This window comes from Leucopleurus acutus (genome assembly GCF_964270905.1).
Source record: "Leucopleurus acutus genome assembly, chromosome: 10".
Classification (NCBI taxonomy): domain Eukaryota; kingdom Metazoa; phylum Chordata; class Mammalia; order Artiodactyla; family Delphinidae; genus Leucopleurus; species Leucopleurus acutus.
In genome coordinates, this window is record NC_139153.1 from 68,327,428 (window position 1) to 68,351,046 (window position 23,619).

General features: G+C 49.4%; 1 protein-coding gene across 1 annotated transcript; it reads right to left on the reverse strand.

Moving 5' to 3' along the window:
- Positions 1-943: 943 nt before the first annotated feature.
- On the reverse strand, positions 944-16,079 carry CCDC167 (coiled-coil domain containing 167). Its single transcript, XM_082848122.1, has 4 exons — positions 16,032-16,079; positions 2,992-3,086; positions 2,740-2,792; positions 944-1,273 (listed from the first exon to the last, which is right to left on the reverse strand). Exons 1-4 carry the CDS (start codon positions 16,071-16,073, stop codon positions 1,170-1,172), a joined length of 294 nt encoding a protein of 97 aa, XP_082704248.1. The 5' UTR covers positions 16,074-16,079; the 3' UTR covers positions 944-1,169.
- Positions 16,080-23,619: the final 7,540 nt, after the last annotated feature.

The window sequence follows — 23,619 nt, forward strand, 5'->3', positions numbered from 1 at the left end:
TTAGTGCCACTAGACGGGGAAGAGAGAAAGGGAGAGATGGTTTCACTGACCCCGCCAACCTCCCCTGCTCTGCGTCTGCACTGGAGGCCGTGCGCGTGCTGATGGCGCCTCTCCCTCTCTGCTCTAGGCTAGCGTTTCTCCACCAGTCCCATCACCGGTGCAGGTTCTCCCTTAGAGCCCGCTGCCTACACATTGCTTAGCTCCTTCACCTGGGCCCCCAGATTCCTTCCTTAATGTTTCACAGCCTTAGTTTAGCTCGCAGGGCAACTCCTTTCCTTGCGTTTACTTACTTGGTGTGATCTCGGCTCCCAAGCCCCTTCATCCTTTTGGTTGCCCTACTCAGCCTTACTCCAGCCTCCCACTCCCAGCCCTCCTGGCCCCTGTGCTGGGAGTAGAGGGCTGTGCTCGGGGGCGGTGGAGGGAGGGGAATGTCTGTGTTTGCCGCTCCTGCAAACGCCGCCTGATTTACTGGCCACTCACCGTTAAGTCTGTGTGGTCATTACCGTGGCTCCGGCTGCCCACTGGCTCTGCCACACCTCGCCAGACTTGCAGCCTCTTGAAGATGGATTAACTCCGCACTCCCGTGGGACCACCACACGACCACCTCAAGTCCCCAAGTTGCCCTTTGCTGCACAGGCTGCATTTTTTCTGCCATAATCACAGGCAGTGGCATCGACTGGCGGGCAAGACAGGGTTTGGTGGGGGGTGGCGGACAAGTGGTGCAAGGTCTGCCTCTCAGCCCCAGCAGTGCCCAAGTCCTCGAGATGGCGCCCACCATGGTTTGCCTTAGGAAGCACTTTGCTAACGCTTTACTCCCCACCTAAGCTGGGGGCTTACCTTCAGGCCCCTCTCCTCCCTTGCATCCTGAATGCCACCCCATTGCCCCCAGCTGCCACCAGATCATGACATTTACTCAGCACACAGAAGCAGCCAGGGTGGTTTTTATTGCCTTTCCCTTGGGCTAAGCCAACATAAAGTCCTTCTGGAGACTCAAGCCCCACAGCAGGAATGGGAGGCAAGAGGGGCTGGGCCAACAGGAAGCCCTGCTCTGATGTCTGGGTCAGGGAGAACTGGCCTTTGTACCTTGGTCCTCTTGGGGTTTGAAGGGCCTGCTTGGCCGTGACCACGGAGCTGAGGGGAAGCCTGTGCTGACTGGAGAAATCTCAGGCTCACAGGGTCCAGTAGGCGTAGATAAGCGTCAGAAGGAGGAAGATGGCCACAGACAGCAGCATGTTCTTCCGGTTTTCCTGCCGAAGCAACTCCAGCTCCTTCTCTGGGAGGAAAAAGGGTGATGGACAGGTGGTCTGGGCCCATCTGCCACTCTCATCTGCCTCCGCCTATCCCACCAATGGGTACACACACTGCTGAGTGCAGAGGTGTTCCCTCCCAGCTGCCTCCTTATCCATAAAAATGACCGTCCTCCTCGATCTGCCCAGATTTGGCTACAGATCCTGGCCCAAAAAAGCCCCAACCCCCAATGCTGTCAACCATTTCTTTCCAAATGTAGTTGAAGATGGACTATGTGAGGGAGTCACAAAAAGGCCACACCTAAAAGCCAAGCTAGGTGGTGGCATGGCCTCACCAGGTGAGCCCTCTGGCCCGTCACTGGGTGCCCCCATGGTGCTCCTCCTTCCAGGGTGTCTCACCTGGTCAATTAGAGACTGAGGGCAGCTGGGACCTCCTTGGGCCTGACACTGGAGTAGGGACAGGGTGGGCCCACACCACCAGTGCTCCTAGTCCTTCCCTGCTGGATGCCCAGCTCAGCAGGAACGAGGTATGCTAAGACGAGGTAGTTTGTGCCCACAAGGCAGGCAGGCCGCCTCTAGAGGAAGCCAGCCCTGCTATTCTACAGCCACACTGTATCCATTCATATGATACACAGGTGGTTGGTATTCTGTGAGGGCTGACGTGAGTGCTAAATGCTACAATTTTGTGTGAAAATTGCTAGGTTCGAGAGGGAACTGATGTCCCATCCCTCCCTGTGTGAGGAAGCAGGGAGATACCTGCAAACCAGCTCTGGACAGGCCAGCAGGACCCGGGTAGGGGTGTGTGACAGGCACCGTGCTAACAGTGTTGATTCAGCCTGGTTCCTACAGGAGGCTCCCTGCCATATGGACTATTCTAGGGCTGATTCTTGGCCAGGCCTGGCCCCTCAGGGTGAATAGAACAGACAAGCCTGAGGAGCCTCTGCAGACCCATTTCCTCCTGGGCTGCTGAGGGCAGCGCCCAGCAGCCACACTCTAGCTCCGTGCCCTGTCTGGGCTCTACCTGGCTTTGCACCCAGCACCCAGAAGGTGGCAGCATTGCTCCACTCACAGTAGCCCTTCACAGCACCCAAGTGGGAGGTTCATCCTCCACCCTGGACTCCAAAGACCCTATTCCCATCACTCCATTGCAGGGTTTTCCTGGGAGAGAGTGGAGGTCTGGGAGGAGAGGGCAGGGAGGACAGACCTCCCAAGTCAGGGTGGATGTGAGGATCTCTTCACCTGGCCACAGCCATACCCCTTCATCCCACAGGAGAACAGACCCACAGGACTCTCCATCTCCCTGGGAACAAAGGAACAAACTTGCTCTTCCAGGATGCTGGGCCTTCAGTTGGTGCCTGCAACCCCCTGGGGGCTGGCTCTCTCCCAAAGAATGCCCTTGACCCCCATCACTTTGTGGGCTCCCTGGGCTGTCTGACCCTTCCTGATCCTAGGACGCGAGGGTGGGGCTGGTAATGGCAGGGAGCTTTCTTACCATAGTTGGAGGCTTTGTTCATCAGGCTGCTTTTCTCCTTCTCCAGAGAACTCCTGTGAGGGGGAAGGGGTCAAAATGGCTCAGGCCCTTTTTCTTTTTCCCACCTGAGGGACAGCTGGCACACCAGAGCAAGGGAGACAAGAGGAACATGGGCTCAGGTCTCTGGTGGCAGGGGGATGGGAGGGGTGGCAGTGGAGGGCTGGGGCCCCGGGACAGATAGGAAGGACTGGGGTATGTCGGGAGGAGCATTACCTGGCCTCTGAGCTCAGCTCTGCCCCACAGAGCCTGGAGTTCACAGCCTCCAGGTCTCTCCAGCATCGTGACAGCTTCTTCTCCAGCCCATCCATCTGAAAGACACAGCACACCCAGCAGGTAGAGATGGGTGGCAGAGCCTTTCAATTTTCAAGACAGCTGGGATCCTGGGAGCAGGAGGGAGCCTCTAGGCATCTTTGAACTAGCAGCTATGTTTTGCTGTCCTCTACCTCCACGTGGTGCAGGCTGAGCCCGCCTAGAAACAGCTTTGAGTGTTGCTCAGGGTCTCCAAGCTGCCCTGACCCACTGGGCCAAGCATGGGTTGGGGCAGATGGGAGCAGCACCCCCAGTCAGCTGTCTCCTCAGCACAGGCCCCAGGTGGGCCCCACAGCAGGAGCAACCAGAGCCCTGAATGTGGCAGGCACAGGCGGCTCCTAGAATGAAACGAGACGATGCAGGAAGCCTCTGCCTTTCCAAAGCATTCCACGTGTGATTAGACATCTAGGGGCCAAAAAGCAGAGGCATGTTTTCTCGTTGGTACACTTCATCTTAAAGTAACCTAAGCTGTAATAATATACATTTTTCCATGAGATTCAATAAAAGTTACTGACAGTACAGCTCAAAAACACTTCTGTTAGTTTCCGACTCGGTTCTTGCGCAAAAGCATTGACCATCATCAAGATAGCTGTAACTTGGGCGGGGGGGGGGGAGGGGGGCAAGATAGCTAAGCTCCTGAAAGGCTGCGTGCCAAAGGTACCAGTTCTCCCATTTGTTTTGATTATAGTTTCAGAGATGTGTTCTTGGGGAAATAATTTGAGTTATGGGGAAATGTTTTATGAAATACTGGACTGGATCATCCAAGGTCCTGGTATCATGCATTTGGCTTTGAAAGTTCATCTGTGTCCATCTGTCTCCAGGTGTCTGTCTAATCGGCCACCTCTCTAGGCCTGGGCCTGTTCTTCTTGAACCTCTGCCCTGCTGGTGGGAGCCTAGATTTCAGTGGGTGGGAGTTCAGAGGGCCCTGTGTCCCTCATAGCAGCTGAATGAATAGTGCTTTGGGTCCAGCTAATGCTTGATTTTCCATATGACTTCACTCATTCTCACCACATCCCTGGGAGGGATAGCAAACACTGATACAAGCTCTATTTCACAAATGGGAGAATGGGTCCTCCAAATGGAATGACTTTTCTGAGGAGTCAGAGTGGAACACTCCTTTCCTTATCGGTCTCAGCCAGTTCTCTGCTCCAATCCTTTCTGGAGTGGCCCTGGACAGACGGTAATCAATGACTGCAACTACGAATCCCATCCCTGGCCAGTGTTCTGGGGCCAGTGTCAGAGTCGCACTTGAAGACTCTGGGCCTTCTGCCCCTCCCCCTGGCCAGTACCCATCCCAGCCATTCTGGGTCAGCTACTTTCCCTCATCCCAACGCCCAGCCCAAAGGACACACCATCTACCCCCTTCCCTGCAGCCCCAGCCTGCTGCCAACTCCAGCTCTGGAATTAGGGCCCGGTGGGAGGGAGCAACTGCAGAGCCTTGAGTTTAACTGCTTGGTTAACTGTGTCACTTCTCTGCTAACGGGCACCAAAGGGAGGGCTGTCCTGGGAAACAGCCCCAGCCAGGAGATGGGGCCTGTGCCTGGGAGGCCAAAGGCCATGCTGAAACCTGCACTGTAGGGAAATGAGCACTGGCAAGCCAGGCTCGGAACAGCAACAGCCTGATGTGAAGGTTAGTGGAGACGGAGCCGGGAGGAGCAGGTGCTTCAGGCCACCATGAAGCCTGCCCTTCATAGCAGTACCCCCAACACACACAGCCAGCCCCTCAGTACCCTAAGACTTGCTGTTTCTACCTCCTGGTGTAGAAACCACAGAGCACCAAATTCCACGCTGGGTCCCACACAAAGCTTGATTCTTGATGCTCTATCTCCTCCGTGAAGCCTTCTCTACGGCCCTTGGCTGGAGAGGTACTGCCTCCTTCCCCTGGCTGATTAACCAAGCCTTCTCTCATGAAGCTGAGCGCATACTGTGTCATCCAGCTACATGTGTCCAAACCTCATCTTGCCAAACTCTGGGAGCCGCTAGGGCAGATGATGTAAACCTGCAGCCCAGTGGTCAAGTCTAGCCGAGATCGGCCCATGCCACTTGTGTATGTGACTGCCTGGCCTCTAAGGATGCCTGACTTTGTAGCTCCTGTCCTAGAAGGCCTGGCCCACTGCAGTCCTTGTGTTTGTAGCCATGGAGGAATGAGTAGGGTTGGATGTGGGTGGGGCCCAGGGGCTGGGCTTCATGTGGCACCGGGAGTCTAAAATCCTCCCCTCATGCCCACAGAAGCTGGAAGAAGCTAGGAGAAGCAGCTGTATGTGCACATAGATTATGTACTTTGTGGATTACCCAGTGCAAGTATTAGTCCTAGGTTAGATTTCTCCCTGCCCCACCTTTGGCTAGCCCCTGGTTTGCATGTCATTCTGGGGAGGAAGTTGGGGGACTTCCATCCCTAAACACCTCTACAAGGCTACCAAGGGCCCAAACGGGATAACTGGGCCAGAGCGAGGCCAAGAACTCATGCTCAGCAAAACCTTTAAATTGAGGTTGGCAAACCACAAGTGGCCAAGCTGGTCGGCTGTCATGCTCTGGGCAGGGCCTGTGGAGCTGGCAGCTAGAGGCCTTTATCTGAACGAGCCCAATCTATCTGCAGTTCCATGAATACCCCCACTTTCACTTACCACTTTTTAATGAGCTTAAACAGACTAACACAAATCAAGGTTTTAGGGACTCAAGTTCTAACCTCCCTCTATGAATATTTATGTCCTGCTGCAGCTCTCTCTGATTCCCTTCTAAATATCAAGTTCTCCTCCTTTATAACCCAGCTGCTTGATATGGGCTGAGTGAGGGGGAGTCTGGGACTGTCAGAAGGCTCTTCAGTAGGCCACAGACCCATCCTCAGAAGGTGACCCCACTGACAGTTAAACACCCTGCAGCATTTGTTGATGCAGAAGCCAGTTCTCAAGCAGCTATAATAACGGGTGCCAACATTCTAGTGACCTACTGGCCGCAGATAAGGCAGGGAGGGAGGGTCAGGATGCATCTTTTAGTTGTGGCTGGGGTCGGGAGTGGTGGCTACAGAGCAAAGCTAGCCCAGCAAGATGGACCCAGAAATAGGGGAGAAGACCTAGGAAGTGGGCCTTAAAAGAAGCCCCTAGTTGGCTTTTCAGTCAACTCTCAATGACATGCACACAAATAATGCACTTCACAGATTCCCCAAAACAAATCTATAGTCCTTGATTAGCTTCCTCTCTGCCACCAGGCTGAAGGCAACAGAGGACAAGATAGCCAGGACCAGGAGAGAAACACGGGTTAGGACCAGAATAAGGAGACAAATGTCAAGAAGATTCTGGAAGCATAAGGGTCAGAACTGGGCAAGCAGTTGGGAGCCCAAGTGCTCAGAAGCCTGAAATTGTAGTTCCTGAAAAGTGTGGTAATAAGGAGTGTGGGCTGTAATCAGATGCCTCAGCTGGCCGTTCACTTGCCGTGTGTCTAGGTGACTTCCTTAATTCGGTGCCTCAGTTTACTCATGTGTAAAACAAAGATAATAATGTTTCCTATTTCAAAGAATTGTGAAGATGATATGAGGCAATACGTGTAAGATACTTAGTACCTAACACATGGTGATGGTATAACAAGTGTTTGCTAGCATTATTATCAGAGAATGGTTTTCATTAGATCTGTAGGGAATAAAAAGAAAATTGAGTTAATATGTGGCAAGAGTAAGAGGAGATAGAAGCAGGGGTGCGTGATGGAGAGTACTCTCCATTGGTCACTGGCTGGCAGCAGCAGGGAGGGGAGCCCCTCTGGCTCAGATATGGCCATCCTGATTCTATGGAGGGGTTCAGCAGGAGTGGGGCCTGCAGGGTAGACCATCACAATAGCAATGCCTCTACAGGCCAGCCTCTCCAGCTGGCTCGGGACACAGCATGCTGGGAACCTCATGATCCTGCTGGGGGTTGAAGCGCTGGGGTGGTGTCTGGAGCTGGTGCCAAGTTGTAGAGGCTCGGCCTGCTGGAAGCTGAGGATGAGAGGTCTAGGGCAGTGTCTAAGGGCAGAACAGACTCAGGTGTGGTCTGGGCCCTGGTGGGCATCTGAGGAGACGCAGAAAAGCAGGTGGAGCCTAGCAGCTGGAGTGCAGGTTCACTGACGCCATGGCTCTACAGCGCCTGGTGCCCAGCTAAGCTGGGAGCAGGAATGCAAAGCCCCAGGACTAAAGCAGAAAGAGGCCCCATCAAAGAGATCCGACCAACTCCAATGGGAAGAGGAGGTTACACTCTGGAGGCCAGGGAGGCCCCCAGGACTCCTGCCCAACAGGCTGGATAGTGGGTCAGTTGGCAGGAAGGGCACGGCTGACCCCACTGGTTCAGTTCTGGGACTTCCCTGGAGCTGCAGGGGGCAGCACTGCTGGCTGTGACTGTCACAGGTAAAGTAATAGCCAAGGCAGGGACTGAGACTGGCACTCATTCAGGCACAGAGTCGGGGCAGAGAGTGGATGCCCTTGATGTACAATAACATGGACACAAGGAGTGTCCATGCATTACGTTTATACTCAGAAGACCAAGTGTCCGTTTTTATACAGGAAAAAAGAACAGTGTGTCTAAGTCACTGAGATGACAGTCAGTAGGTGAAACGGCTGCAAAGGGACCCGAGGAATCAGCAAGGCAGTGGTGTGAGCTCCATACCAGTTAGCCAGCTGTGCCTTCTGGCACATCACATAGAGCTGAGGACCTGGTAGGTGTTGTGTAAACCTGTGTGCAAGCAGTTCAGGGGACTGGGAAATAGGTGGTGAATATGCAGGGTGTCCTGGTGGGAAAGTCTACTCTTGACCCCAAGACCAGAAGTAGCTAAAACCTGCCCATGGAGACTGCTGGTCTGAGCCTCGGCAGGGAAGAAGGGAGGAGAAGAAAGGGAGGCAGAAAAGATATATGGGGCAGGGAGTGGAAAGGAGCAACCCTCAAGTAGGAGGGAGTTGAGGGCCCCAGGGGAGGCCCTGGAGACAGGATCCAGAAGTTTGTACTTTAACAGGAAAGGCCCACAAGGGATTCCTCCACAGTCAGGATGGGAACCGCTGCCTTTCTTAACCAGGCATGGACTGGGGGATCGGAGCCTGGTGGGTGGCTTCAAGAGTGGGCAAAGGAGCAGGCTCAGTGAGAAGTATAAGACCAAGAATTCTCCACAGAGGTGGGGATGTTTCCTGCAGAAGAACTTGAAGTTCTGAAGTTAGACTGACAGTCAAGGTCAGCAGAGGCCCCAACCCCAGCCAAGTGGGGCCACTGCTCCTGCTGGCAAGTCATCATTGCCAGGGTCTCTTCCTGCAGCCTTCCTCCAGGACCTCTCCCTCAGAAGCAGCTCTGAGCACTCGGCTGGCAGTTCAGTAGCCCTGAGCCAGCTAAGCAAAATCACCTCTGCTACCTGACTTGGGGAACAACACCCTATTCTCAGAGCTTTAGGGAAGTCTCCCTGGAGTCCTATATGCCATAAAATCACTGTGTTAAGAGAAACTGTAAAATTCTCCCGGAATCCCTGGGTGGCGTCTTTTCAGGAATGTGGAGCCTCCCAGTACGGAAGCCCAAAATGAGGCCTCTCTGGGGGCGGGGAAGGTGAGTGCCATCTCGCACACAGATAAGTACCCAGTACCCAGGTTAGGCCAGGCCCGCGGGGGGCCAGCTCCAGGTCTGGCTGCTGCCAAGGCCTCCCAGCAGCTTTTATTCTGCCAACAAGCACTATTGAAGGTGGCTGAATGGTGCTCCCACAAGCATCTTGACAGCCTGGGAGGTGGCTCCCTGCCCACTCCCTAAGGAGCCACTGTCTAGGGCCCAACTTTCTTCTGGGAAAGGGCAGAGGCACCCTTGGGGCTTGGCACTGCCAGGCAAGCCACTGTGCTTTCTGGTTTAGGAAGTTGTTTCCGGTCTTGCTGGCCTTGCTCTTGGGAGATTCTGGGCTGTGAGTGACAAAAAGGGGCTGGCAATGAGTTAACCTCAGGAGTCAAGCAGCGGTCATGGGGCATATCCTGCACCTGCCTGGCCGGGTCCTTGCTGGGCACCAAGACCTAATAAAGAGCATGGTGTCAAGGTACCTGAGCCCAACTCAAATCATGGACTTTCACATGTCTGGATGGCACAGCACAAGTCAGAACAGTCTCTGGAAGCCCAAAGTCCACAATAATACCAGTAGCAGCCAACACTACGGTAGCAGGCATATGTGCCAGGCACTGCTCTAAGCACCTCACATGACTCCCTCACAGGACACTCACAATAACCCTGGCGGGAGAGGAGTAGCATCAGTATCCACACCTTGTGGATGAAGAAACTTGGGCTGCGGGGATGAAGTAACTCGTCCAGGGTCACACAGCCAGTACCCGGGGGAGCGGGCGGTGGGAGTCGGTGCTGTGAGCTACCAGCACACATGGGGGAAGCTCAGAGGCACCAGCCCAGAGCCACTCTCAGCTCCCGGGCATAAACTCCGCTCCTTACACCCTGGGCCATGCAGTTTGTGGGCAGCTTCCCATATGCTCCCCAATGTCTGCAACAACTCTGCAAGGAAGGGACTTTTTACAGTCTCCCTTTTACAGAGGAGCAAACTCGCACATGGAGAATTTAAGCAACCTGCCCTAGGTCGTGTCACTGGGAAGTGGCAGAATTGGGGTCTGAATCTGGGTTTTTCTGCTTCAGAGCTTATGCTCCTTCCACCTCTTCAAGCTCTTTCTCCAAAATCCCTCATGAAAACATTCATGACAAAGAAGGGTTCTGTGGAACAAAATCATTCCACATCCCAGTCAAAACCCATTTAAGCTTGTTGATCTGGCTTTAACAGATTCTCTACTCTGAATAATCTTGTATAAGGGCTTTGCTTGCTTTCTGTCCACATAACAGATACTCACTGTGAGGGGAGAACCTGATTGAAATCTGTTTGCTTGGAGACAGTGAGCGTCTCCAAGCCCAGCGTCTATCCTCACATTGAAGGCCATTACGCTCTAACTCTGGGCTTCACGGACATCCCAGGCACCCTCCCCCAAACCGCCTATGCTGCCAAAGCACCCTCCAAAACACACACAAAACAGACCCGGGTTTGAGAAGGAAAAAGGTGGGTTAGTTGGGCCTGATAAACCCTCCTTTCCCCAAAGTCTTTCTTCTCACTTGCTAATAACTCACAGCCCAGAGTGGTGTCAGCTGTTTCAGCTCCAGCCCCAGCAGTCTGGGAACCGGATTTCTGGAAATCCACTCATTTTCACATGTCAGGGAAGCCCCAGAATGTTTATTATAATGGGTAGAGAAGCCGGACCGCCTGCCCAGATGGTCTCTGGCAGGAGAGCAGGGGCTTCCCATCTGGGGCCTTGAGGCCACACAGCCAAGTGACATGGGGGTCACGGGCCTTGATTTTCCAGGTGACTATCCTCAAACCCCAAAGGACCGATTACCCTGATACGGCTTAAGGGATGTGCTTCTGTGGAGGAGGCTCTGTGAGGGCAGAAAACAAAAACCTCCGCCATGGCTCCCAAATCATCAGAAGTTTCTCTCCCAGGCTGGGCAGATGAAGACAATAAACCTTCCCAGTTTTTAATCAATGAACAACTTCCAGGAAAAGCAGAGAGCCAAGGGACTTGTCATTTCTCTGGAGAGTCACCTCCCGCCCCAGGTCAGGAACGTGGAGGTCCTCTTGAAGCCCGCGCAAGCTCCGAGGGCTTCTGGTCTCTGAGAGGCTCTGCAAGCAGAGGCACGTCAGTCCTCACCTGAGCCTTCAGCTGTCCCTGGGCCAGAACGTTGTCTGGGGTTTCTTTTCTCTTCTTTCCCCCAATATATATTTTTTGATAAAGTAGCAAAAGCTTCTTCATCGCTGAAAGGCTCAAAGCACTTTTCAAGAATTGGCATCCACCCCGTGCCTTATGAATTCATTAATTAAGATGCTGGCAAACAGCCACTCCACACATGCTGACATCCAGCCGTGTTAGGTAATGAGGTTTTAGTCTCCTGACCCCCATCAGATGGAGTTGAGCCAGACGCAGGCTGCTGAGAGAAATCACCTGCCCAATGGCGACCTGTCGCTTGTGCCTGGCAGCAGGTGAGGCTCATTTAATGGTCAGCCGCCCTTGAACTGTGTCTGCAGGCCTCAAGCCTTTCTCCCAGCCCTGACCGGGCAGCCACCAGCAAGACAGTGTCCAGCCGCCTGCTCCACTGTGGCCTCCTGATCTCTCACCAATGAACCACTCAACTGGGCCCAGAAGTCAGGGGTGAGGGTTCAAGTGCCTCCTCTAGCCTCTCAAAACCAATTCAGTAAATATTTATGGAGAGTCCACTAGGCTGCTTCTATCCCTTGTCTCAGAACATCAGTAGGTTCCTGTCAGCCTTGTAACAGCCTGTTCCAGGACTGAGACTGTCTTCATCCCCACTTAGTGCTCCTCCCTGCCCCCAGGGAGCTCACAGTGGTAGCTGACATTACACAATCACAAGTGTCCATACTCCTGTCTTCCTGGTGCTCATCCTGCTTTGGCCATTTTCTCCACTCAACCTACCACCTACCCTTCATCGTCACTGATCCTGGCCCCTTTTTCTGATAAGAATTCCAGTGAATTTTAAGTAACTCCCATTAGGGCTTCCCTGGTGCCGCAGTGGTTGAGGGTCCGCCTGCCGATGCAGGGGATGTGGGTTTGTGCCCCGGTCCGGGAGGATCCCATATGCCACGGAGCGGCTGGGCCTGCGAGCCATGGCCGCTGAGCCTGCGTGTCCGGAGCCTGTGCTCCGCAACGGGAGAGGCCACAGCAGTGAGAGACCCGCGTACTACAACAACAACAACAACAACAACAACAACAACAACAACAACAAAAATGACTCCCATTAACTTTTATTCCCTCTAGCAGATACTATTAGTTGCCCAACACAACATTGATTCCCTACCCCTCCCCCTTTGCCTGCCTCCACCATAGAAGTAAGAAAAGCTCAACAGATGCTTTCCCAGCCTCACTGCAGCCAGAGGTGGTCATGACCAGTTCTGGCCAACGAGATGTTCCAGAAGTCGGCTGGGAGACGACTGAGAGAGCTTATGCTTTGCTGATAAAAGGGACAAAGATTGTTATAGTTCCTTTTTCTTTTTTCCCTGACTTAAAGTTGAATATGATGACTGGAGCTGTGGCAGCTATCTTGTGACTAAGAGGAAACAGCTGAGAGAATGCAGAAACACCAGCCCTGACATAGCTGAACCTTTGAACCAATGCCAGTAGCCACCTCCCTCCAAATTTCTTGTGATGGGAAAAAAAAGTATATTCTTGTTTGATTAGGTCACTGAGGTCAGTTTTCTGTAACCTGTAGCTAAAACCTTTCCAAACTGACAGATTTTTGTACCAGGGACCAGATCCAACCAAGTTATCCCCTTAAAGATGTCAACTAAGGCACTGCACATCTGTTAACTAAAGACCAACTGGCTGTTGAAACATTTAAGACACTAAGAATGGTCCAGCTGTGGAGGAAAAAAAGTATAATGACCAAATAACAGCTCATTACTATCAGAAATTAAAAAACAAGTTTTACATCAGCCAAAATCCTATCAGTTTAGACTGAAATGCATCCTTTCTCTCAGCCAGAATCCTCCTATCAGTTTAGACTGAAATACAACCTTTCCCTCCTCTCACACAACTTGAAAATCAGTACCAGAGCTGGTGATTTCTCACCTGAACTATAATTCTCTCTTGTTATTCAGAATAAAACTCATAGCCAGTTTTTCCCAAATCTGAGATCTCACAAGGTGGCAAATGAGCTGGATAAAAAGGCCTTGAAAGGAGCCACAAGTTGGGAAGGCTGGGAGGTGCCTTGGTGTCCTGGGAGGTGACTACCCAGTACAGCTGGCCCCAGCCAACCCTCAGGGGGAGTGCTCTGTAATTGCTTCATTACAAGTGGAGGCTGTTTGCAGGTGCTGAGATCACTCACTTGTGGGAGTTTTACTGCACTCGTCAGATTAACATTTTTGATTAAATCACCACTTCATTGGCTTTGAGCACACGACTTTTAATAACAGGACAATATCTACTGCTACTGAGCACCAGAACACATTCAGTACTCAGATCCGCAGGGGGCAAAGGAGGAACAATGTGAGGAGATGGCTAGATGCCAAGTTTTTTCTCAGGTGCACAGTGGCAGAGCTCAAATCTTAGAATATCCAAGCAAAAGGTAACCTAGACATCAAGATGGCCAATGTAAATATCTATATTGGTATTGATAGGTCAAAAAAATAAAGGGGTGAAGGTGACTGGTATACGGCCCTAGGAGAGCATGTACCCCACCAAATTCAAAACACTTTTAAAACCCGTGTCAGCCAAACAGAAGACATCTATGATCATCTATGATCTATATGTGGACCACAGTCAGCGAGTCTGTGTCTGTAACCCCTGGTGAAATTCAAGTCCTTCATGTTACAGATGAGGAAACTAAAGTCCAAACAAGGGGGCTGACATAGCCATGATGGAAGGACGTGAAAGAACTACGAAGGCTACTGATAAGAAAGCACTGTTTGTTGATTATCCACCCTGTGCCGCACATGCTAGGCACTTTACAAATATTGTCTTATTTAATCCTCAAAACTACACTGTGAGGTCAGATGGAGTCTGCTGAGGAGAATTGGGCTGTCCACTAAAATACACTCTTCTTCCACAGCAATGGAGCTGTAGTTGGGCACGTGGCCTCCTAGCTGATGAATGCATTTCCCAGCTACCCCTTGCAGGTTTTGCATCTTAGCTGCATCTTTGCCAATGGAAAGTGGGCATTCTGGGCCCAGAATTCTTAAGACAGTGGGTGTGCTTTCTCCACTCTCTCTTTCCCACCAGTGGATACCTCAATGGAGTGCAACCTAGTTTCATTCATGAGGTGACAACAGGCCCTGGCCCCCAGCAGAGCCACAGGATGGAAGGAATATGGCAGAACCAACACTGTCCTGGTACTCTAGACTAGGGGTTGACAAACAATGGTCTGGGGGCCAAATACATTCCATGACTTGTTTTTGTAAATAAAGTTTTATTGGAACACTCATTAATTTATGTACTGCCTATGGCTGCTTTTGTGCTAAGACATCCTATCTGAGTACAGCTGACTCTCATTATTTGTGGTAGTTATGTTCTATAAGGTTGCCAACAATGAATTAGCAAATACTGAACCAGGTTAGGTTCTGGTGAGCCTCTGGTCACATTTTTATCAGCTGATCAATACAAAACCTTGTTTTGTGTGTGTTTCTGATTAAAGAGACCTTATTTAATACATATTGTTGATTAATTAACACTGAACTCACATCCCACAGGACTATAACTCATGCCTGAGAAAGCTTATCTAACACACATATTTTCTCCATAAGGCATGTCACAGCCTTCTTGCACTTTGGAAGACTAAACAAGCACTTCAGCACTACACTCAAGGGCCATTTTAAACAGCAAAATCACCAAGAAAAGCACAAAAATGCAAGAAACTTGGCAGTAAATAAACCAGAAAAAGGACACTTGTTTACAGCACACAGAAGAGCTGAAAAATAAGACACAGCATTGCCTTGTTCCACCTTAACGAGACACATGGGCCTCAGGTGAATCAAATATTGACGCTTTGAGTCAGCCTGTTAATTACTACAAAAGCATTTCAAGGACTGATTTGGGGGTTACAAGGACATTTTAGCAAGTAGACAAATGCACAAATACGGAATCTGTGAACAATACGGATCAACTGTAGTTGCAACAGAGACCATGTGGCCCACAAAGCCTAAAATATTTACTATCTGATCCTTTATAGACAACATCTGCCGATCCCTGCTCTAGCCTGTCAGAAAAAAAAAAAAACAACTTTCTTGTTCTTGAAGCCACCGAATTTTGGGGTTTCTCTGTTATAGCAGCTTATCATGTTCTAATACAGGCTATAAAGTCTAGGCTAGTCCCATTTCAGAGTGCCATCTCATTTTAGCATCTATAGTCTCTCTTACAAGGAGATTCACATTTCCATCATTTTTTTCCCTACCAAGTTGGCCAATATTTCTCAAGGGGTGGTACTAAAACCTCCTGCATAAACACTGGTGTAACTTGTTAAAAATACAGATTCTTTGTTAAAAATACACACCAAGTCCTACTGAATTACTCCGGGTGGGGGAGATTCAACTCTCCATTTTTAAGACAGATGATTCTTAATGCGTTCTTAAGATTGAGAACCACTCAACTGGTAGTAAGCTCAATAAGACAATTACCCAGTATCTTTCTTGCAACCCGAGGGAGGGTGATCTAAGGAACAGTAACACAGGAGAAACAAGATGCACCAGAAGGCAAATCACCTGTGCTCGATTCTCGGCGCCTCAACCGTTTCAACGGTTGGGCTCTACTTGAAACCTCAGGTTCCCCATCTGTAAAAATCTCACAGGCTTGTAGTGAGCGCAAATAAAGTAACAAATAGCAGCTGCCCAATATGCATCAATTTTCTTTCCTTCCGTATGCAGTCAATTATTTGTAAGCTCTTTGCGAACATCACCATTCCAGAATTCTCTACAAATTCCCACAGGTTCCCAAAGTAATTTTCAAGCTTCATGCTTTAGAACCCCGGAGGAAAAATTCCCCATCTCAAGGGACAGTTAAGCCACCAGTAATACATTAAACAGTATGGGGGTCCCTCACTTCTGGGGGTGCCCTCATCTACAGGTTTCTAACCCTTTGGGATCCCCTCACCTGCGAGTACCCAACCCTTTTGGGTCCCCTTCACTTAAACGTCTCCCCTCAGGGCCTCAAGATTTCGGTGTCACGCCCTCTTTGGTGCTCCCCTTACCTGCCTGTCTCTTCCTCTCTGGAGGTCCCCTGGCCTTCTGTTCCCAGCTCTCGTGGCCCCTCGGGCTCTCCAACCTTCGGTTCCCCCAGCGGGCCGTGTCCCAAACCCACGTCGCCCTCACTTCCTCCCCTCACTCCCTCCTCCAACCTGCAGCCGGGCCGACCCACTACCCCGCCGCGGGGAGAAGGCAGTTCACGACGTGGCCCAACCCCCATTTCTCTCCCTCACCTCTTGTGCGACGCCCAGATTCTCCCGCTTCTTTTTAGTCATGTTACTTGCCGGGTTCCCGGAGTCGTTATCGGACTCGCCCACCGGCGGCGCCACGCATGCGCAAACCCCTGTGATTCTCCCTCATTGGCCGCCGAGAAGGCGGGAGGTGGGACTACTGGCGGTGTCCATCTAATTGGGGGCGTGGCCAGCTTGGCGCGGCCATGTTTATGAGGGGCAACCGCTCTGAAGCTTCCCCCTAGCGGGTGGTGGGAAGAGGATAACTAGATTGGCTCGGGAGGAACGATGGCCCACCCAGGGGTGGAGCTGGCCCTTTCCTTACGAGTCAAAGGCACTTTACAGCCCAGAGAGGCTGTTTCCTCACCCCGTCGTCTTCTGTACCCTTCTTCCTTTTTGTGACCACCCTGCCCAGTTTGAGGCCAGCTCCCATCCCTTCAATTCTGTCAAGTTCTTTCTGACCTTCAAGGCCCATCCTGAAGCACTGATCCTCCATGAAGCCCCATCTTGAGTCTCTTGGCCCTTTGGGAGCTGATCATGACCTTCTGTTGTCATTCCTCCTTTTTGTCTGTTCTTACTTATTTTTCTTGTTTTATTGTAACAGAAACAGCCTACAAACGTCACAGAAAACTTTTAAGTGAAAAGCAGCATCCTCTATCCTACTGTTCTTAATACAGTTCCTATATTTGTTTCTGTATATTCCGACCCAGGCTTGGTCTCAGACATTGTATTTTATACTGTTGTAATCCTACTGTACAGTATGCTGTAGACCTGTGTCCTTTGAAATGGTTTGACTGTGATCCAATGATTAAAAACTACAATTTTGTATCATGACCCAGTTACCCATATAATTGAAACCAAATTTTCCTGATAAACACCTTTACCACCTTTGATGCACTCAAATATTTTCTAATCTAGTCTGTTTCATTAAAAAAAAACTTGGTGGCAGGAGACCTATTAATTTTATTTCATGACTCATTAATGGATATTGAACTGCAATCTGGAATAAACATTTCCCCATGTTTTGAAATCATCATTTGCGAAGGCCGTATATGCCCCCAAGTGAATACATCCCATTCTTGTATTGAACATTATTTTATTGGACGTTACCTCCAAATAATACTAAAGCAAACATCTTTGTGTACATAGCTCTGTCCTCCTGAACTATTTTTTTTTTTGCCTTTTATACTGTAATTTATTATGGATACACTGTTAGTCCACAGATGTAATCTCTTTGTCTATTATATATCACACACATAAATATTAGCATACAAATAATATATTCTTCATTTTGAGATTTTTTCAGTAGTTTCTATCTTTATTTTTTACCTTTTGGTTAACCCCTTACCTTCTTCCATCCTCACGCATTCACACAATACTACACATCAGCTCCCTACCCCTATTTCAGCCAGATAACCATCTGAATTATTTCTTTAAGATAAATTCGCACAAGTGGAATTATGGGGTCAAAGACTATGAGATGGGAATCGAAGCTCCTTATTTTCTGACCAGTTATCTCTCTGTTGGAGTCTCTGTTTCTGTGTGTGAATAATAACCCTGATGCAGTGTTTGGGTGAAAAAAAAATGTTTTCAGATCTGTTTTGTCTTCTTGATAGAGTCATTGAATGATGGAGCAGGAGGGGACCTGAGATACCATCTCGCCTGGCTGCCTGACTGAGGCCACAGAGGGAAAGTAGTAAATTCTGTCTGAACAGGAAGCAGGCTGCTCAGAAGTTGTTTAGTGCAGTTCTTAGCTTAACACCCAGCCCAAGAAAAAACTTACTCAAGAACATTGTCCATCAGCTGTCAATCAACAGCATTTATTGTCAGAACACTCTTCATATCATTGATTCTGATCCAGAAAAACCAGAGACTGTGCTTCCCAATTGTCACAGGCACAGGCCTAGGGAAGGTGAGAGGAGGAGGAAAAACACTATGTTCTTTTAAAAGTGGTTCCTTCTGGGGCTTCCCTGGTGGCGCAGTGGTTGAGAGTCCGCCTGCCGATGCAGGGGACGCGGGTTCGTGCCCCGATCCGGGAGGATCCCACATGCCGCGGAGCGGCTGGGTCCGTGAGCCATGGCCGCTGAGCCTGCGCGTCCGAAGCCTGTGCTCCGCAACAGGAGAGGCCACAACAGCGAGAGGCCCGCGTACCGCAAAAAAAAAAAAAAAAAAAAGTGGTTCCTTCTGCATTTGTTTGGCACCAAGAAAAAGCCACGTTGGGTACGTCTCATGTTAGTCCCTTGTCTCTCTTCCCCATTCCCTGTGAAATGATGCGTGAGCTGTCATCCTTCTCCCCAAAGAGCCTTGGATTCTCCAAGCCAAACCTTGTCCCACGGTTCTGCTAATGGGACAAAATACTTGAAGTGGGTCTGGAATGAGAGCCTATGTGGGTTGGAGTGAGGCCGACCGGGATTACAGTCCCAGCTCTGCCACTTAGCAGTGGTGTGATTTGGGGCAAGATACTTAAACTTGCTGAGCCTTAGTTTCCATGACTAAAACAAGCTCATTGTGTCAGACTTATAGGGTCATTGTGAGAATTACTAAGTGGTTGGTACTGTGGCTTGTGAGTGACCAGGAGAGACTCAGCAGAACTGGTGCACCTGCTGCCAGCTTTTCATTACAGGGTTTCGCTTAGCAGTTGTTGCCATTCATATATTTTGTTATTGTTTTGATATCAGTTTTTATCAGCTTTGACATTATTGTAAACGATCTGTCGTTAGGAGTTTGGGGCGAATACTTGGGTTGTTTCCTGCTATCAAGGATGCATAGTTTACTGCAAAAGGCAGCCACTAACATACACAAGTGTCTCTCCACAGAGAGGAGATGCCCTCTTCACCTCTCTACTCATCCTTCCTACTGAGACCATCGATTTTGGGTTTCATGTGCCCAGACACTGCAGATGGTGGTGATCCCCATGGCGTTGGGGAGGCTGAAAGAGCCCCAGGTAACCCACCACATTCCTTTCATCCCCGGATACATAAAAGACCAGCTTTGGGGCTTTCCTGGTGGCACAGTGGTTGAGAGTCCGTCTGCCGATGCAGGGGACGTGGGTTCATGCCCCGGTCCTGGAAGATCCCGCATGCTGCGGAGTGGCTGGGCCCATGAGCCATGGCCACTGAGCCTGCGCGTCCGGAGCCTGTGCTCCGCAACGGGAGAGGCCACAACAGTGAGAGGCCCGCGTACCGAAAAAAAAAAAAGACCAGATTTGATTCCCATGGGGGCTGTTTGCCGAGCCTAACGCAGCTTGGCCTGGCTTCATGCTGTAAATTCTGCCCACGCGCAGATGGGTTACTGTGAGCCAGCTGTCTGTCTTTGTTCTCCAGTGAGCTGTGGTCCTGAACTGTCTATCTGGGAGTTTTAGAGCTAGGTTTTTAAGGAAAATCGAGCACTGCACTGGAAGACAGGAGAAATGGGTTAATTCCTGGCTAGGCCAGGTTCTCACTGCATGACCTTGGTCAGGTCAACCCTCCTCTTTGGCTCTCAATTTCCTTGTCTGTGAAGGGCACAGTGGGAAAACTAGACAGCTTAGATACCCTAGGATTCTATTTTTAATGGCCTTGTTATTTGTAAAGTGCCCAGATGTAAGGCACCCTCACTGGCTGTAAGGTAGACATATAAAATAACAGCCAATCATTACCCTCAAGATATCTTCAGTCTAGTTAGAGAGACAGACTGACAACATGAAATAGTGAATGCCAGACGACATATAATTAAAAGCCAGCTGTCTGGTACTTACTGTTGATGCATTAGGAGCTCAGGGGGAAAAAAGAATGCTGTGAGTATTGGGGGTGGCTTTGGAGGCTATGAGTCCTGGAGGATAGACGAGACTGGGTCAGGTGAAGATGGGGAGAGGACACTGCAGAGGGGAGCCCAAGGGCTTCTTGTGCCTACAGGAGGTGTCCTTTTCAACTCTGCACGAAAACACCGTATAGGCTAGCCACAGCCCTGCCTTATTTGTCATGGAGACACTTAGGTGAATTTTTCCATCCCTTGTCCCATCTTGGGCTTGCCTGACCCATGGGTCCCAGACCTGGACTCCTACCACTGCCCCGAGGGCACCTTCTCAGAGCGGGAGTGGGGGAGAATGGAATCATTCACTGTCAGAAGCATTTCAGGCAGGAAATGAAGAATTTCGTAGGTGGTTAAAATTACAGTGGAGGCTGATTTATGTTTGAATTTTGTTCCAGGACAGCAGATTATAGCCCAGGTTCTGAGGCAAAGGCAGCCGTGTCTTTATGGCCTGCTTGGATCAGTTTTATGTCTTAGTGGTTTTTATATATTTCAGCTTAGCCAAGATGCTCGAACTTTTTGTCTCATACTTCACTGGGGAACTCATGTACCACTCCTGCACCCAACCTCATTTTCCCATAAATAGAAAAAAAACAAAATAGATGAAAATAATGTTTTTGCTTCCTACTTAGTTGGTATCCAGTAATTTAAGCTAAATTAAATCAAATCATAAATAGATGATGAATCCACATGACACCCTGAAGTAGATGTCAGGGAACATCGTGAAAATAAAAGGATAGCAATCTAAATATTGTTGAATATGCAGATCACTCCATCCCATAATATTTTCTTGATAAGAAGAAATTTCTTTCTTTTTTTTTTGCGGTACGCGGGCCTCTCACTGCTGTGGTCTCTCCCATGGCGGAGCACAGGCTCCGGACGCGCAGGCTCAGTGGCCATGGCTCACGGGCCCAGCCGCTCCGCGGCATGTGGGATCCTTCCGGACCGGGGCACGAACCCGTGTCCCCTGCATCGGCAGGTGGACTCTCAACCACTGTGCCACCAGGGAAGCCCCAGAAGAAATTTCTATCAGATATTAGCACCAAGAAAAGCTATGTGGCTCTTCCTGGCATGCTAACAGGTTTTTACCTCATGGCTACTCTACCTTTTGTAACTGATCATGCTTCACACTTTTTTTGCTCATGATGAACCTCAGATCTGAACCCGTTCAAGGATTTTGAGCAGAGGTTTCCACGTACTAGCATTCTCCCTGGCTTTATTTTCTTTTTCTACCCTTGTTTTCACTTTGCTCTATCACTTTATCTATTTTTATCCCACTGTATTGTGTGCATTTTGATAAACTACCTCAAATCCTTTTTTAGAACACAAAAGAGCATAAATAAATCAATAAATACATCCTGTGTTTGTAAATATGGCCCTTTGATCTTTCTAAGGCAAATTTTCACATCCATTAGCTCTGTGGGTCCTCACATAGCACTGTAAGGAAAGTTAGGCAGGCTCAGTCACCCTCATTTTGCAGACAAGGAAGCTGAGGTACATCCATGAATAAAATGGTTTGCAGAAGAGGACAAACCCACTCTTCCATCTGTATAGAAGATCACCAGAACCCCTCTGAAGAAGGAGACAGGAATATGAAACAGCCCATTAGGTGACCTTTTTCTAGAGAAGCGGATTGAGAAGGAGGAAAGGTTGGAGGTCACCACTGGAGAGGACACAAATTGGGGTGACCATTGGCTTCAGAGATTCCTCCAGAGTCCGTATCTGTGTTGCCATTTCTACTGCCTCCTGCCTTTTGATAACAAACCCACTCCCACCTGTCACATGGGTGGCATATAACTCAAGCAGGGTAGCCAGTCATAGAACCACATGCTCCTGGCCATAGTGATTCGTTCAGACAGGAGAACACATGACCCAAGCTGGGCCAATAGGAGTTCTTCACTGAGATTTTTAATCTCTAACTCGGAAATGAAACCTCATCTCAGCTCTGGTTGCAGAGCTGTTGAGATGTGATCCTGGAACTGCTGATGGCTGTGCTCCCTTCCATGAAAAGAGGCTCCTGAGGGATATAAGGGGAGGCCGGCAGCATGAATAAAGCAACAGCTGTGAGAGGTGGTGGGAGAGAGTGACTTGTGGATGTTTGGAGCTGAGGTTCCAGGCTCCTTACCCTTGCCCCTCCCAGGATGGAGGCCAATACATCCCCTTTTTTGAGTAAGCTAGTTTGAGCTGGGTTTCTCTCACTTACAGCCTAGAGATTTCTGAATTCATATAGTTTGTAGATTGAGTTTGATTTTGTTTCTGAGGGAACCCTGAAGTTCTGCTTTTCTGGAATCCAAATTTTGGTCTCCTTTGTCCACACAACTGGACACTCAATGTTTAAATCTCAGTGTTTAGCTTATGCAAGGGAGCTTAGGCCCTGGGAAGTAATAATAATAATTACCAGCCCATTGTCATGCATCTGTCACTGGAACATAAACAAAGGCAGTAGAGCTTAGTGGTTCAGAATGTGGTACCTGGCTCTGCTGCTCATCAACCGTGTGACCCTAGGCAAGTTACTTAACCTCTGAGTCTCAGCTCCCTCATCTGTAAAATGGGGATAAAATAGTAGGCACCTCATAAAATTCTTGTGAAGATGATATTCAAATAATCCATTTCAGCACACAATGCTGTGCCTCATACCTCATTAGCACACCATAAATGTAACTCAAGTATTTTGGATAATTTTACACGTACTATCCCTTGAGAACTTCTATGAATGAAGCAGAACAAATATTCTCATATTCCTTTGGCCGATGAAGACTCTGATGTTCAGAGGGGTTAACTGACCCATGCAGGCCACATAATAAGTGGAAAAGTCTGGATTCTTGATATTGGAGTCAAATCCAGGGTTCTCTCCTTTGGACCACGTCACCAAGTGGTGCTGTGCTGGCTATTGTCAGGAAGCCAGTTTAACAACTTATAAAGGGCACTATCCCTCCAGGCACAGAGTCCATTAGCAAAGCCATATTCTGTCCAGGAGGCTGCTTGCTGAGGACAGAGGATTGGCACTGGAAAGATGCCCACAGAAAAGACTGCTTAAGTTGGCTTCCCTGGTCACCTCCAGCAAGTGTCTATCTATATTCCTCTTCCTCTTCTTCCTCCCTGTCAGCTCCCAGCACCCACACATCTCACATATAAGAATTCTAGAAGACAGACTACCAGAATCAGAAAGTAATATAGAGATTGCTCGAGTCCATCCATTCATTCAGCAAACATTGTTAAGCTTCTACTATGTGTCATGCATAGTAGATGTTATGGTGAACAAGACACAGATCAAATCTCTCATTTTACAACTGAGAAAGACCAAGTCCTAGGAAGGAAGATGGTTTCCCTAAGGTCTACAGTGAGTCAGTAACTTTGTTAGACATCTAGATGTATCTGCCTAGCTCACAGCAGCACCCCCTTTTCTGAGGTTTATGTGATCTCGCCTTCCTTGTCATAGCTGATTGGACCAGGGGAAAAAAGACACCTGACTGAAGCTAAGCCAGCTAGATTCCATCTCCCAGGAATCTGACCCTGGTATGAGATGCTGATTTCAGCCCAGAGAGAAAGGAACAGAATGAATGCATGGTCCTATCAATAGTCTATCTATCTCCCCTTCGGTGTTCTACCAGTACCACCCATCCCTTATATCTTTCCTCTTTATTTTTGGAGTTTTAAATGTTTTTTTTTCTTCTTGCAACAAGTAAATAAATAAACTAAACTAAGACTGTGTTCAAACTTTGATTAAAACCTAAGCCTCCTGGCTCCCAGACCTGTGTTCTTTCCATCACGCCAACTGGCAGCAGAGATGCCTTCCCTAGGA

What these genes read in the sequence shown, in the direction of transcription:
- CCDC167 (XM_082848122.1), bottom strand. Translation starts at nt 16,073, where the DNA reads ATGACTAAAAAGAAGCGGGAGAATCTGGGCGTCGCACAAGAG. An exon ending in ATCTGGGCGTCGCACAAGAG is followed by an intron (nt 3,087 to 16,031) that starts GTGAGGGAGAGA and finishes TGTGTCTTTCAG; the next exon opens with ATGGATGGGCTGGAGAAGAA. An exon ending in GAGCTGAGCTCAGAGGCCAG is followed by an intron (nt 2,793 to 2,991) that starts GTAATGCTCCTC and finishes TCCCCCTCACAG; the next exon opens with GAGTTCTCTGGAGAAGGAGA.